Here is a 16,353-nt window from a genome sequence, read left to right on the forward strand (position 1 = left end):
CCTCATGACGGACCATTTTACAAAGCATGCTGTAGTGTTGTAGATTGCTGAACACTTTAAAACCTTCAGAGCAACCATTGTTGTCAGTTCGTTTCACTGCAGTGCAGAAGGAAATAATCTTACAGGCACCTGCAACGTGCCTCAGTTGCGTATCTCTGCACACAGCAGTATATATTTTTGACAATGGTCCCTGTTCTACATTTGACGGTGGTTACGATTGACTATAAATAACAAGTCCTCATAGCCAGTAATAAAATTACCAGTGTCCTGCAAAACTGCGTGCAGGTTCACTTTTCATCTTGCTGTGTGTGCAGCAGAGCAGAGTTTATCCTGATCACACAGTGTGCCATAGCCAGGCATTTGAAAATCTCACTGCAATAAATGTACTTGTAGTTTTGACTGACTTCAGTTCAGCTGGCAAAGCCTGTTAATGCTGTAAGATTTTCTCTCAGAATAGGAAAATGCACAAATTCTTGCACATTTATTCTCCCAAGCATAACAGCTTTGATGCAGGGCATCACTGAATCTGCCTCCTTTATATCCAGCTGTACACTGCACATCTGAATGGCCGAATGGTCTTTATCAAGCCTGAAGAGGGAAACTGTGGTGGCTGGAGGAGAATGCCATTAGTCCAGTTAGCATGTCTGCGGCTGGCAGCAGCAGTGCTCATTCTCATGATTAACATGAAGCTCTGGAGTGAAGACGAATGCCATTAGCACATTTTGCATGACTGTGTCTGTTGGCAGTTGAGCCCATTCTCATTATTAATCAGACAGTCGGCTGTCTAATCGACTGGAACGCTGCAGCCTGGACACAAACGTCACCACGCTGTGACCTCTCTGCCTTCATTTACATTGAATTATTTTAGTTCTCATCAATTTTCCATTTGAACCCAAGTGAACACAGCTGCCTTTGCTACTGTAAAAAGCTCTCTTTAAAGGACAGGTTCACATTTTTTCATCATCAATACTATCATTGGCATTATTAATGGCAATTTATTTGTTTGAATAAAGATTTTGATAAGGATCCCTTTAATTTGGCTATATAATAGAAAATTGTAACCAAGATGACATTTTACAGTCAAAAACAGAAATTTGTCTATCAGTGTCAGGTTGACCTTGTTAAGCATTTCTGTTCTGACATTCCTGGTTACAAATCAACAAGCACATGTATCAATGTTGATATATCTGTGATAAGCTAATGTCAGCTTATATTATCAAGCAGCTGATTCATTGGTTGGGCTATACTTCACTGAAAAGAATTGGCCTAAGCCTGGTCTTAGCAACCCCACACAAGCAGAATCAAGAGGTTTACTATTTGTCAAGTCTTGAATAAGCCCACACTCATCAAACCTTTTCATATAGTATTTCCTCTAAAAACGTACCCTGAATAAAACTATTTTTAGAGACAAGTGTTTTAATTCTGAGATGATCAGTAAAGTTAGAAAACAGAAACTGGTAATATAACTACTTGGGTATATTTTTTTGTTCCCCTACTCACCTCAGGCTGGTGATGTTGCTCAGGGTATGGATACTCACAGTCCCCGGAGCTGCTGTGTCATCTCCACAGGAGGTGGGGGTTACATCCCCTGGATATACTCTCTAGGTAATATGGAATTTCTTTGTCCCTCAATATTTCAATTGACCAGGTTCATCATCAGACCATCAGCTGCAAAGAGCTTGCAAGGGTCCACCAGAGTTTTGGATCTGTTCTGCATCCTCTGACCACCAGACACAGATGACTGATGCACAAGTCAAACACTGCCTGTGTGAATTACACCACTACACTCTACAAGTTTAATATAAAAGCGCATTACTGCTTTTGTTCATTGACACAAGTGGACAGTAGGTTTTCTGGGTTTGACTCACTCAGTTACCTTTTGAAAACTGAATTGGGAATCGGGAATCGGGAAAACTGATCCGGGGACGGATCCTGATCCATTTGGAGACCTCCTGATCATGAAGTCAAGCATTTCCAACTGACTAATTAGATTTCATATTTACTGTGGACATTCATGGTTCCTGCAGGAAGAATACCATTTAGAATGAATTCTATTTTTTCTGGTAACTTGTTGACCTTTCCTGCAGTGCAACCAAAGGAAATGTCCATTTGTACACAAGAAACAAAACAAAACAAAAAAAACCCACAAACCCACAAACCCACTTAGGCAGTATTGGATAATCAAGAACTGTCCTCAAGTTACAACCCTGTGCAAAATGTTAACTTCACAAACAATCCCTGTATGAAAGGCGCTATATAAAATAAAGCTTTAATAATAATTAATAATTAATTAATAAGTAAATATCTAATTGGCAAGTACAACCATGCTCTTATAAGGGCTTCATTCTTTTTGATTTCAGTCATCTGCAGTGGGTTCTTCCAGCTATAGTAAAGTTCATGTGAGCTAGATGGAACTTTCTAATTTAGGACAGGAGTTCACATGCTAACATTTTCAGGGTTGCACCAGCTGAAATAGTCTCAACATATGCCTAAATTACAATTTAAAACTAAAGTAGTCAGCATGGCACACTGTTTTAAAAGGAGGATTCACTTGAAGGAGGAGGAGTGAATTATACCAGTTGTTTTGTGCTGGCACTTTGTTCTCTGCAGTAATACACAAACCATTCAAGCACACGACCTAACGTCAGCATAGCATTACACTATGTTATAGGGCTAGCAAAGCAGGTAAGTTAATGGCTGGTAATTTGACATCAGACACTAACTGAAAGTGTTGGCAAGCAAATATAGAGAATTTTAACACATTTTAACAGTTTGACAGTGGCAAGCTATCATGTGTTTGTTATAACAGTCTAATTTACAATCACAATTAATCATTTGGCAGACGCTTTTATCCAAAGCGACGTACATATGAATTCACACACCGATGGCACAGCACAGGGGGCAGTTTTGGGGTTCAGTATCTTGCCCAAGGATACTTCAGCATGTGGACTGTGAAGGCCAGGGATCGAACCACTGACCTCCTGATTGGTGGACAACCGCTCTACCTCCTGTCATAATCTGTAGATTACGGCTGTATCATTATCACCTAATCATAACACTTTGTCCTAGTTTACTTCTCTATTTGTTGTTGTTTGGTGATTAAGATTAGCTATTTTTAACTGTTAGCCTCTTCATTATCAGCAAAGAAGGCCAATTTGGCATGTGAGACAACACGGTAAAAAAACACTGCATTAAGAATAGTACTTTTCACTGATTAGCCACAGGAAGTTCTAGGTGTCATGACTTTGGTTAGTTTGGACTTTACACCAGAGCAGTCAAGAGGAACTTTACGTCTCCATGGTGCAAGCAAACAATGACACAGCCTCAGTATCAAACTAATTTTCAACTTATTGTTTAGTTGGACTTTGCACACTAACTCAAGAGAGAACTTATAGCTGGTGCAGTAGGTCATGGGGGCTATAGCTTTAGTCCCGCTTTGAAGTTTGTGAAAATTCTGAAAAAGAAATTGATCTTGAAATAGCAGAAGTTAACTGTACCCTAACCCCTATGGCAGGCATGTCCAAACTATTCCACAAAGGGCCGTGTGGCTGCAGGTTTTTCCTCCAACCAATCAAGAGCACGAAGTCTGACCAATCAGCTCTCTGAAGACTGAGATCAGCTGATGAAATGAGTCAAGTTTGGTGTGCTGCTGCTTGGTTGGAAAGAAAACCTTCAGCCACTCGGCCCTTTGTGGAATAGTTTGGACATGCCTGCCCTATGGCATTTGAACTAACTTATCAGAGGTACAAACTCACCAAATTGACCAAAAAGTAGCTGAAAATATAAAAGACTTAATACCAAATGTCACAGTTTTTTTTAAATGAGTGGGTACTAGTTGAGTTAAGTTCAATAGAATCAAAAAGCAAAGAAGCAAAGAAACATTTACTTCAAGATGTTCTTGATACAACACTGCATGAAAAAAGAAAGTGAGTGTTCAACCGCTCATGTACACTGGTAAGTTATAAAAATAAGTCATCAAATCAGCAATGTGGCTGAAAAACTGTCTTTGTGTATCTAACACACAAAATCAAGGCAGAGAAACTCCTTCACACTGTTTGATGACATGACATCAACCCACTGGACTTCCTGCAGTCGAGGACTTAAATAAGCGAGCACAACCTCTCCATCATTTCAACTGCAGCACCACCTGCAAGACACAGACATAAACACCATCAGTACTTCATTTGTCTGATTCAGTATGGATTTATTAAAAGCATGAAATCAGTGGAACAGGACATCATAGTCAAATTACTTGCAGATGGTTTAAAGTTTGGGAATATGCTGCAAAAGGTGACCTGTGTTGTGAAGACCTGTACCATGATACTCAGATAACTCAGAGCCAACATTTAAATCAGTTAGAATGTGTTTTAATTCATTCCTTTTAAACTGGCAATAGACACGTTCTTTTGCTTTATCATTATATCGTAAATGTTGCACAATATAATGGCTATAGTATAACGATAACATCTGCATGTAGAGAGAACATCAGCTTTAGTGGTTTCCCTACAGGCTAATTGTCGCCTTTACAGTTTTGTTTGCCATTGGGTGAGATCTCCCAGGAAGTTGAAGACTGTCTGGAGATCCAGTCCAACTGGCACCGTTTCTGTACGCTTTCATGTCTTCATTATAGACTAACTAACTTATGCTTTTTCCTTTCCTATTACCCCCCACCCCCCACCCACCCCCCCCGACCGCTGCTGTAGTTACTTGTTTGCAAAGCAATGCTAAAATATGTTATTACTAAATATGAAATTCTGACAGTTTATTATTGACAGTTGAGTGAACATGCTTCTTTCTTCTCTCTTATTTCGAATATGGTTTTGATCATTTCTTGTGGGAAATTGGAAACAACTGCAGTGTGTCCTGTGTTGCTGGTAGTCAGGCGCTGAGGAAAGCAGAAAGCCATCCAGTTGTCTATGGGCAGCTTAGAGACACTAAGGAGGGTTGAGAGACTGTCTGTTTGCACTTTTATTTAACAATTATGATATTTAAAAGTACACTACTTAATATTTTTCTATTAACAATAAATCAAATTACATTGTAATGTGAAAGGTATGAGTCAGAGTAATGTATTCACAGAGAATTAGCAGCTCTGGAGTTTCCCTCAGTTCTATGGATTTTTTTTTTTTTTAAAAATCACCTTTCAATTTATTGTTTTGGTTTGTTTTTGCCCCCCAGCGGCCCCTGTTTTCAGTGAAAAGCCTTGAACAAACCCAATGTGCACTACTTGCTCAGCACCAAACAACAGACACAACATACTGGAGCATTTAGCACCAAAAGGTGATCCTGAGACTTCTCTGGAGTTAGCAGAGACCAATATCTGAGCTAAAAGGAGAGTGAATATTGGACTTCCATTCATTCTTCATTCATCATGAACTTTAATTTTGGAACTGTTTGCTAACACACTGCTCAAATCAACTTTACAACATAGTGCTATGTCAAATGTCAGAATATTAATCAATCAATTTTGATACTCTTTTAAAAAAGTCAGACAAAAATATAGGAGCGCACACACACACACACACAATCATGTTTCCATAATTTTTTGGAATATTACATAGACTTTCATTCATTTCCTTGAGACTCAGCCTAACCATAAGCCCAGTCTTTATCCTAAAATTTCATGATTTACATTTTGGGGACCTGCATTTTATCCCCATGAGAAGGGCGAGTCCCCACAATGTGACTGTGTAAACAGATTTCTGTCCCCACAACGTAAAGAATACATGGCCACACACACACACACACACACACACACACACACACACACATATTTAATGTGGGTCTACCTTATTAGCAGCCTCTAATGAACTGATGAGTGTGTTTAACTCCTCTCTGCTCATCTCCATGGTGACAGACCGGAGGGCTCCGTTCTCTCTCACATCCAGACTGAGAGCGAGCAGAGGAGTGTGGAGAGATGAGATCTTATCACTGGACAGAGCTAACTGGAGCGAGAGGATGAGAGACAGGAACAGGAAACACAAAGGTGAAATTCAGACACAGCGGCAGCAGCGCAGGAGCAGCCTGTGGAAACAGTATTGCACAATACCTGCGTTCACTGAGACAGTGAACTTTGAACATTAGTATGCCTTTTCCTCCATGGGCAGCGGTCATAATATGATGTAGGTAACCAAAAAGGATTTCACAATTCAGCCAACTGAGTTTTCACTAAGCACCAATTCACCAATCAGTGACAAGGTGCATCCTGCAAATATTATTGTTGAATGAAGTACCTCTCTTACTAACTTCTGAAAATGGCCAGTGGCATTGATGTGACTTTATTTACTTACGGGTGAAAACACCAGAGTTTTTGGTGACCTTACATCTAGTGCTGTCCTTAGGTCAAATCATCAACTTTGCAAAAATGGTATCTCACGGTGCATCAGGCAGATTGCTTCTTGGAGCATGAATCTATGGAAATGATCAACCTCTCAGGAGGGGCAATATTGATGAAAGAAAAACTTAAGCAGAGGGAAATTTTCTGGATTCATATGCTGGACTCTTTGCAACCATTGAGCCTTACTGATGGGTTTTTATTAAAGCCAGTCACAAACTATGGATTGTGAATGATCGTGTCATTGATGACAGTTTGGTACTTAATATTTTTCATTCCATTGGAATGTGCATCATGTCATTTATATGTCATTGTATGAGTTTGTTTTGAATTGGTGATTGTATTTGGACATTAAGCTCACGTTTACCCTTCTATAGAATGTTCGGCCTCTCTGGGTGAAGTCTTACATTTTGGTAGTCGTAACATGAACAGAAATGTAAAAGATATGCTTTTATATAATGAGCATTTTTTTCATAGAATGCTTTGCTTTGTGTGTCTGCTGTGTCTCACACTCTGACGAAGAACCGTTTCACCAAAAGCTTAACACTGAGTGTTTGCAGTGGAGACAAGTGTGCAGGTACTTTCACTTCTTTTCATATAATGCTGATGTAGTTGAAACACTGAAATAAAGCCAATTAAACCCTGAAGAATAAAGCATTAAGTCACCTTAAGTTGCCAGTCAAAGTCCTGCAGAGTAGCAGAGGAGATGGAGTTGGTTCTGTCCAGCAGAGCACGGCGGATCTCCTCTTGTCTGGCTCTCAGCACACTCAGCACAGCCTCTGCATGGCTGTTGCCAACACCCGACAGCCTGGCCAGCACCTGTACACCGACAAGCAGGAGGAGACCTGAGAAGCTGACATGAGAGGATCCACTCTGCTCCTGACCACCACGGGCACCATGCTCCCAGTTTTATGACTACTGCTGAAAGTCAAAACACCTGCTTCCTTCACTCAGACTGTGTGCTGTATGAAAAGATATTATATAGATAGATGTGAAAAAACAGAGTATTTAACACCTTAGTTTAATAACATAAGAAAAATCTGAACACAATACAATTATCTAAATAATAATGTATCATAATCCCACATAATATAATCATCAAAAGGCTGCTCTCTTTTCATTACTGTTCAAAATGGCAGCTACAACTTATCTAAAACGGTCTGTCTCACCACGGCATCAGAGCTGTTGTTCCCCACCACCAGGCGGAAGAGGGCTGTCAAGGAGTTCAGCAGCTCCAGCCACTCCTCCAGGCTCCAGGTGGAGCTGTAATCCCCCCTGTGTGGAGGCTCTCTCCCACACAGTCCATCCACCACCCTGTGACACAGCTACACACCAGACAATACTGAGGATCACTGTTTGACATGTGGTGTTGTGACAAAAGCCAGATCTGAACTTTTTTTTGAATCTGGGCGTTTTTGTAATTATTATTACATCAATTTTACACTAAAAGTAATTTTCACTGTTGGGCTATGAAGTAGAACTGCAGCCGTTCCCCATATGGGAACATGGCTATGAAATGTAACTGAAATTATCTGAGTATAACTCATTCGGCAAGAGGCCATGAACGCCATAGGACAACACAGACACATAAGCAATGGAATTAGGTTCAGTTCAGATTTTTTGGTAAATGTATTGTGTGTCATATAAAGACTAAATGATTAATTCACCATTTAAATCGAGGAACAAGTAAACCGTTTTTTCCCCACACTTAGCATGTTTAGTGCTAATCTTATTCCCAGATTTCGATGCATGTCAGTGGCATTTACAGTAAATTAAACACTCAATGCTTTTTAAATGTTTTTATAGATTTTAATGAGAAACGAACTATTTTGGTGATACACTCTATACACCAAAGATATTATGAAAACTTTGGATTAAATGATCTGATGAACGCTCACATACATCATCTGCACCGTGCCAATATTTCTAATCATATTAATAGTATTTATAGTAATATTTTACGGTCAGTAGCTTGTTCGGAGCAAGTCTTTCACAGGGTAAACATCTGACCGTTATTGTCACCAATACCCTGGTGAGTATGAAAAACCGATTCGGAAAGGTGGCATCATCTGCATCTAAATAACTGTATGTTCCATGTGCCGATAAACATATCGAGAAGCTCTCAGTAATAACTATAAACAGGTTCCATTAGATAGTCAGAAAACTAAATTAGTATCCTTATACGTGAATGCAACACTTGGTACTTACTTTAAGACAGTCTGTGACAGCTAATCTGCTCAGTAAATCCACCATGTTTTCTTTTTGTTCCGCCTGCTGATCAGCTGATGTGAGTCACATGGTGGACTGAGCTGCGTTCACATGACTTGTAAAAATGAATTTCATTATCTCCACTAACATTTTTCAAAGCGCACACGTTAGTAGCTGGAAATGCTGTTCCATACATATTCGATATGTGAGTGTGTGTGTGTGTGTGTGTTTTGCCGTGAAACGACTGTAGTTGTCTAGGTTAGAGAATTAAATGGAGAAACACTGAACTCCATTTAAAGATCTACGAATTTAAGGTAACCTTGATCGTTGGGAAGGGGGCAATAGGCAGAGTGAACCAATTGTAAATGCCAGAAATGTTATTTTCTAAATGTATACAATTAATTGCTTTGACGCCGAATGCAATACAAGGTCCAGTTATGCCTACATTTAATTAACTTGTTTGAACTATGCACGTATTATTGTTGATATGATGAAAATCTGAAATCCAACAATTTGTCATTGGAATTCAGTTGGACGTCAGCGGGAAAACGGAAGGTCTCGCTGCCGGGGGTGTTGCAGGGTGGTTGTTTGGGAGGTTCTCTAGCCGCCTCACGGTGATATGTAGAAACAGTGATGTGACCGAAGGGACTCGGTTGCTGTTGTTACAACAGGCAGCGTTCGGAAATTTACAGCAGGGTAAGTGTTGTCTATCACTGTCTCTATTGTGGATACTGTAAATGCAGCGCGGAGATGTGTTCATTCATTACAGTACTGATGAACAACATACGGCGACAACAATGTACTGTGGGCCTTTTGTATCAGCAGACACCTCTGAGGGCTGCTGTACGCCAGAGAAGTACCGAAGAGACATTACTTTCTGTTCTCTCTTGGTCGGTGCTTCAGGCTGAAAAGTTCATCCTGCATGATAGAATTATGTGTGCTAAAAAGACAGTAATTATTGTAGCGCACCTCTACCATATATTGTGTTGGCTTCAACCATTGACATATAGCAGGAAGAGGGTTAAAGGCTTGTCAGACAATTTTAGTTAGAAAACCTAACTAGATAAGTTGAATCAACAGGCGTGGTGTACCAGGCACTAGTGCAGACTCTATGGTGTAAGTTTAAAGCTGTGATTTTAAGTCCCCATATGTATAATCCATAATTGCTAAACATAGTCATACCTGGACAGAGATTGTCTGTAAAAGAGGTCATTGTCAGTAGACCATACAGGATGAGCAAGTTTCACATGCTGCCAGAATGTTGACACAGCAAAGGCCAACATAAACATGCAGCTTTTGGCTATATGAAAGCAAGTATGAATATTGCTGAAACTAATGCAGTCTAATACAACGGTCCTGAAATAAATCCCACCATCATGTAGTAACATGAGGTGTTGATTCAACTCTGTGCTCACCTTGGAGGCTGTAGTTTGTGCTCCCGCTCAACTTCATTGTTTTATACTGAGAGGTGTTTGTATTTATCAGTCTACCCTTACTGATATAAACAGAGGGGGTAAAATATTCAACAGCTTCAACAAAAACTTAACATTAGAACCATAATGAAGGTAGGATTTATAGCGGGGTTGCTGTAGACTGTAGATAAATTAGCTTGAAAATCAAACTACTGGTGATGAGCTATTGCTAAGCCAGTTCATTTCATTCATGGTTTCATTGCTATATACGTGTAAGCAGCTACCAACACCCACTGTGATCCAATCACTCAAACCTGCCCAGGTGGTCTAGGCCGCATGTGACTACATTTCTTTAGTAGTGTAACGCTAATGCGCCCTGATGCGTCCTAGGAAAGAACTTAACAGGAACATACCCTATCGATGGTTGTGATGTTGACAGTGTGCCTGCGGCTGAAAAAATGGAGAGGAGCATTGATGCAAGTAGTTGGAGTGCAAGTTCCTTTTTCGTCTTGTCCTGTGCTCAAGTCACAGAAGACTTTGTCCTGCAGATCTATGAACAATTGGAAAAGCCTGTATATGTATATTTGTTCTTGGAACATTTTTGTTTTCTTAGCTAACTGTTGGCAGTGGAGAACCAATTCTAGCTACATGTAATTACTGTGCCCTTTAGCGTAAGTGTCATAGGCAGGAACAGTAAATCTGAACACAAGTGGTCAGGCTGGACATCTTGGAGACACATGATAGACTTCAACCTCATCCAGCACCTTTGGGATGAACTGGAGCACCAATTGTGAACCAGGCTTTATCACCCAACATCAGTTTTGGATCTCACTAATGTTTTGTGGCTGAATAGCAGCAAATCCCTGCAGCCAAGTTCAGCATCTGGTGGAAAGCCTGAAACCAGAAGAGTAGAAGCTTGATGCTAATTACAGTGACATGATCTGACCAGTCAAATGAACTAAATGTCATATAATTAAAAGTAATGTGACATCACTGAGTCAGTATCTCTCAAATTTGAAATCTTTTGACCTTCACGGATCCTTTTGGGGTCTCCAGCAACAATATGTATTAAGTCACTACAACATAAATCACTCAAAATAGTGAAATTATTCCAGTTATTTTTAGGTTTTAACTATTAACATATTATTGGTACATTTCAGTCGAGATGAACAAAGGTTCAGAATGAGTGGAGATCATGTAAGCTGATGGATTTCAGTGGTCTTAATGTTCCTAGAGTTTCTGTGTTATGAACACTTTCAACAGCCTGCTTCACCTTGTATCTAATAACAGTTGATTAAATAAAATGGTAATACTTGCAGAGCTGCACATAAGAAGTGCCTGGTTTTTTATTAAGATAAGATAAGATAGACTTTATTTATCCCACAATGGGGGGAAATTCACGTTACAGCAGCAGCAAGACAGAGTGCAAGAAGTCAGAGGACAAGAAGACATGAAAATATTGCACAAGTGTTATATACTCTATGGTAATTTACTATATATACAATACGTACACGCTTATTTACTTATATGTACTACTCATTTAAAAATGACGATTGCACATGAAAACAGGAAAAATGTGAGATGTGATCAGTACAACTTGCATTTGAGTAGATGTTATTGTGCACTGTTATACAGTCTGATGGCTGTAGGCAAGAATGACCTGCGGTAGCGCTCCTTCCTGCACTGGGGATGTAAAAGTCTTGTGCTGAAGGAGCTGCTCAGGGTCCTCATAGTGTGGTGCAGGGGGTGGGAGGACTTGTCCATGATGGATGTCAGCTTGGCTAACATCCTTCTGTCTGCCACCTCCTCGATGGAGTCCGGTGGGCAGCCCAGGTCAGAGTTGGCTCTCTTAACCAGTTTGTTCAGTCTCTTCCTGTCTCTGTCTGTGCTGCCCCCTCCCCAGCACACTATGGCATAAAACACTGCAGAGGCCACTACAGTGTCATAGAAAGTCCGGAGTAGAGCCCTGCACACACCAAAGGACCTCAGTCTCCTCAGCAGGTGTAGGCGACTCTGGCCCTTCCTGTACAGGGCGTTAGTATTGTCTGTCCAGTCCAGTTTATTGTTGAGGTGAACACCATGTCAATGTCAGAGCCCTGGATGTTCACCGGTGTGTGAGGGGAAGGTTTCCTTCGGAAATCAATAATCATCTCCTTGGTCTTGCTGGTGTTTAGGATCAGGTGGTTCTGCTGACACCAGTCCACGAAGTCCGTGATGACCCCCCTGTACTCCTGCTCATTCTCCTCCGACACACAGCCAACAATGGCACTGTCATCAGAGAATTTCTGTAGATGACAGAGGGTGGAGTTGTACATGAAGTCCGAGGTGTAGAGGGCGAAAAGGAACGGTGACAGCACCATTCCCTGGGGGGCCCCTGTGCTGCTGACTACCACATCTGACACACAGCTGTGTAGCCTCACATACTGTGGTCTGTCAGTGAGGTAGTCGATGGTCCATGCAGCCAGCTGTTGGTCCACACAAGCCGCCTCCATTTTCCCCCGCAGCATTGAAGGCTGGATGGTGTTGAAAGCACTGGAGAAGTCAAAAAACATGACTCTCACAGTGCTCCCAGGGGACTCCAGGTGAGACAGGGCCCGGTGTAGCAGGTAGGTGATGGTGTCGTCCACCCCGATGCCAGGTCGGTATGCGAACTGCAGCGGGTCCAGCACAGAGCTCACCTGGGCGTGGAGGTGGCTGAGGACGATCCTCTTCATGGTCTTCATGAGGTGGAAGGTTAGGGCAACAGGTCTGTAGTGGCTTGGTTCCCTGGGATTGGCTGTTTTTGGAACCGGCACCACACCACGTTTCACTTCTCCAAAACCAAACTAAGAAGCAGATACTATTAGGAAGTGTAGGATTTACTGTAATGAAGGATGCCATGCACGAGAAGCCTGGGACTTTTTGAAGTTCACTTCCCCTACAGCAGTGATCGTCAACCAGCAGGCCACATCTGACCCACTAAAGCTTCCCGTTCAGTCTGCACTAATATGAATGAATACAAAAAGTGCATGCATTCAACATTACTCACGAGCCAAATCATCTGTGATTCGAAATTCACTCATTCTGCAGAAGTGGATATTCTCTCCTCTGTAGACCCTTCATCAAACCACCCGACTCCCAGGCTGGGTTGAGCCAGGCCGTGGCTCATTAGGTAGAGCGGTCATTCACTTATCAAAAGGTCGGTGGTTCAATCCCTTGCCTTGCCTTGGCAGTGTATATGTCAAAGTATGTCCATCTGGACAAGAATGCAGAGAATTACATTCGCCATTGTGGGTTTTCAAATAGTTCACAAGAAGCCATCATCAGCTCCTGTATTTATATTTTTACAGGCCTCTGTCCTGTGTTTACTGTGATATTATAAGAGAAGACACTACATTCCCAAATTTCCCCTATGGGGGATTAATAAAGTGTTGTCTTATGTTCATTAGCTTTAGTTAGTGTTAGTGTTAGTCAGTGTTAGTCATTATCCCACCCATGTGCTGAGAATGATGGTTAGCAGGTTAGGCATGTCACAGAGCTCTGTCAGAGTGCCTCATGTTGTTGGTGGGGGTGAGGGGGTGTATGTACCTTTGTGGGTGGATTGGTGGTGTGTAGGAGGTTTGAAAAAAATACGTCTGCACTTCTACACAGTATTTTCATGCACCCTCCAGTATCTTGACCCAGATTTAAAGTTGCACTGAACTATTTTCATATTAACAATGTATGAAATGACTATGTGTAATGTGAAAGGTGTCACTCATAGTGATCAGCCCAAAGACAATTATCACAAACTCTGCAACTCCCTCCAGCTCTATTCCCTCAGCTATTCAGCCTCTTTAGCTCATTTTTATGTTCTTATCAGCTTGGTTTCCAGCACCAGGCAAGTGTTTTCAGAGAAAAAGCTCACTTTTTAGTACCTCCCCAGCACCAGACAACAGACAGACACAGACAAGCTTGTGAACGTAGTGGAGCATTTAACAGCTAATGAGCCAGATATTTTTCTTTGTTTGAGACTGTGACCAAACCAGAGCTAAAATGAGAACATACATTCATCAGGTGGACACAAACACCATTCTCAGTGAATGCTAATGTTGTGTGTGTGTGCAGGATGTGTCATAAGCAACCATTACCTATAGGAACTTAAGATGAATTTAAAGTCATATGTCAGTGTTGTGTTTAAAGCTTGTTCCAGTGTCCCAGAAAAATCTATTAAGGCAAATCGTAATGTTTTGTAGGTTTGGGGTGGCTATGGCTCAGGAGGTAGAGTGGCCGAGTTGAGAGTTCTATATCCAAGAAGTTTTATAAAACATTATGCAGGAGTTCTGTTTGGTTCTCTCTGTGTAGCTTCTGTTAATGTTTTTTTTTTTTTTTTTGTATTTCTGTCATGCTTTTTGCAACTGTCAACTGCTGTCATAGTGCTTTAAAAACAATGAAGAGCATCATGAAACATTTTTGTGACACTTTTGGACACTTGTGTAAATTAAGTTTGGTCATCATGAAGAGGCGACTAAATGCTTGTACAGATTAATCAACATGCAGTGTAGCTGCTTTCATCTCTGTGTAATGTTAGACTGCTCATTAGAATGAAGCATTGTTAGGTCAGGTGTCTCTCTGTCAGCTCAGCTGCTGCAGACTGTGAGTTACTCACATGTCCTGCTGTTGCAGTTCCTGCTTTTTGGGCCTGATGGCCTGAACAAAAAGATTTCAGCATGTGTGTGTTCACAAAAGCTTCCTGCCAGAACTGCTCAAGGTTAAACACAGGAGACAGGAGCCCTGCTGCATCTTGTGCTCAAACATTAGCCTGTAGCTGCTTCATATTGCATGTACAATCTTGTGAATTCATGTAAAGAAGGCATGGTTACACTGACATGGACAGTCTGTTGGTCATCAAAAAGATGTGACTTCGAACCACTAGTATAATGAATTACTTTGGAAGCATTTCATCACAGCTTCTTTCACACCATTCTTAGTCTTTGGAACTCTTTTACCAAGTGCAACACTTGTGCATGCTGCAGTGCTGTGCAGTTTGTTGACGCTATCACGCTGGCCTTTATTTCACTTAATTCCACTTGGTTCCTTTTTGTTAGTTACTTCCCTTATCATTGTTAATGAATGGTAAAAATTGTGGGGTGGTGGCATGAACTTTTTTGGGTATGTCAGAAAAGAATTAAGAACGGCTGGGCTTGAGAAAGGTCACGGTTATGGCAAAAAAACCTTTAATTATGAGTAATAATGCCATGGAAACAACACCTATATCTCCTATGTCTATTGCCACACACCCTCATGCCTCCTATTCTGTTAATTTTCTTTCCTTTTTTCTCAAATTTTATAATTATTAGTTTTATAGATATATCTTTGTGGCGTTACACTTTCACCACTTCTGTCATTATTATCTCTTAATCTCTTGCTTTATAATCATTTTCCAGATTTGACAGACACACATACACACACAACTGAATACAGGCTTGCACCAACATTACATATTTAGTTCTTTTTTTTTTTTTGGATGTACCCACAGTATCTAATACCTCTTCCACTACCCCTACAGTTTGTTGTCATTAGCCTTAGTATTATGTTGTCTTGGGAAAGTAATGTGAAGTGTCTGATGTATCTATTGTGTCAGAGTATATGTGTTCACTTGTTTTGTCTGTCTATGCTTACCTATTGTGTTGTGTATCACCATTGAAAGAAAAGAAATAGACGTTTATGAATGAACACCCCTTCAGTGTTGTGAGGTCTTTGAATTGAGGTTGTCTTTCTAGAAGCTGTCATGCCATTCACTCTGTTACTTAAAAGATAAAGGATAATCATGCAGTGGCTTCAATATAGGGAATTAATCGGGTTTGGCAGGTAATGATAATAATCCACCGCTGAAAATAGTCCCCAAAACATGCACTTTTTATATGTTGGCTTTATAAAAATCTTAAACCACTAACAGATGTGGAATAAGAATTATAGACGGCAGACTAACTAATTTTTGGTTTGGGTCTTTTCATGGGATTTGTTGACAATTAGAAACATATAGAATAACACCACACTGATGCTTGAACCGAGCAGACAGCCTGGATAAGAACAATCTTTAGAGACAAATGGTTTTGTGGTGTTCTCTCTGCAGGATGAAGACATTGTGAATTCTGTCTGCTGCCTAGATGGAGCGGCTCCACTGGGTGCAGCATCGCTGTCGACAGCTGCTGGAGGGAAACTCGGGGCAAGGCTGGTACTCTGCCCCTGATGGCCTGCCCAATAAAAGCTCCCCACACAGAGTCAGTGGGAAGCGGAGAACAGTATTTGCCCGCCATGGGCCCCACCAACAGGAGTTTGAAGCTGTCTCCAAAAGCTATAAGGGCAATGCCATCCACACTACCAAGTACAGCTTGTTGACTTTCATCCCCATGAACCTGTTCCAGCAGTTCCACAGGT

General features: G+C 41.0%; 2 protein-coding genes across 4 annotated transcripts in view; one reads left to right on the forward strand and one right to left on the reverse strand.

The window, feature by feature from the left end:
• Positions 1-2,725: 2,725 nt before the first annotated feature.
• commd8 (COMM domain containing 8) lies at positions 2,726-8,653 on the reverse strand. The gene is made up of 6 exons (XM_076748393.1): positions 8,543-8,653; positions 7,504-7,659; positions 7,001-7,153; positions 5,790-5,945; positions 3,600-4,147; positions 2,726-3,498 (listed from the first exon to the last, which is right to left on the reverse strand). The coding sequence occupies exons 1-5, from the start codon at positions 8,585-8,587 to the stop codon at positions 4,127-4,129; spliced, it is 531 nt and encodes a 176-aa protein (XP_076604508.1). The 5' UTR covers positions 8,588-8,653; the 3' UTR covers positions 2,726-3,498; positions 3,600-4,126.
• A 36-nt stretch (positions 8,654-8,689) lies between these two features.
• Positions 8,690-16,353, forward strand: part of atp10d (ATPase phospholipid transporting 10D) — a 47,466-nt gene continuing 39,802 nt past the window's right edge. The window contains exons 1-2 of one of the 3 annotated variants that reach the window (XM_076748614.1): positions 8,690-8,747; positions 16,049-16,351. In XM_076748614.1, the coding sequence (XP_076604729.1) occupies positions 16,083-16,351 (269 nt within the window). In that variant the 5' untranslated portion in view covers positions 8,690-8,747; positions 16,049-16,082. Of the gene's footprint in view, positions 8,748-8,788; positions 8,857-9,124; positions 9,239-16,048; positions 16,352-16,353 lie in introns of those variants that run through there. The other 2 variants (XM_076748613.1, XM_076748612.1) reach the window with 2 other exon arrangements.

The sequence above is a fragment of the Chaetodon auriga genome, chromosome 14, assembly GCF_051107435.1.
Source record: "Chaetodon auriga isolate fChaAug3 chromosome 14, fChaAug3.hap1, whole genome shotgun sequence".
In the NCBI taxonomy this organism is placed as follows: domain Eukaryota; kingdom Metazoa; phylum Chordata; class Actinopteri; order Chaetodontiformes; family Chaetodontidae; genus Chaetodon; species Chaetodon auriga.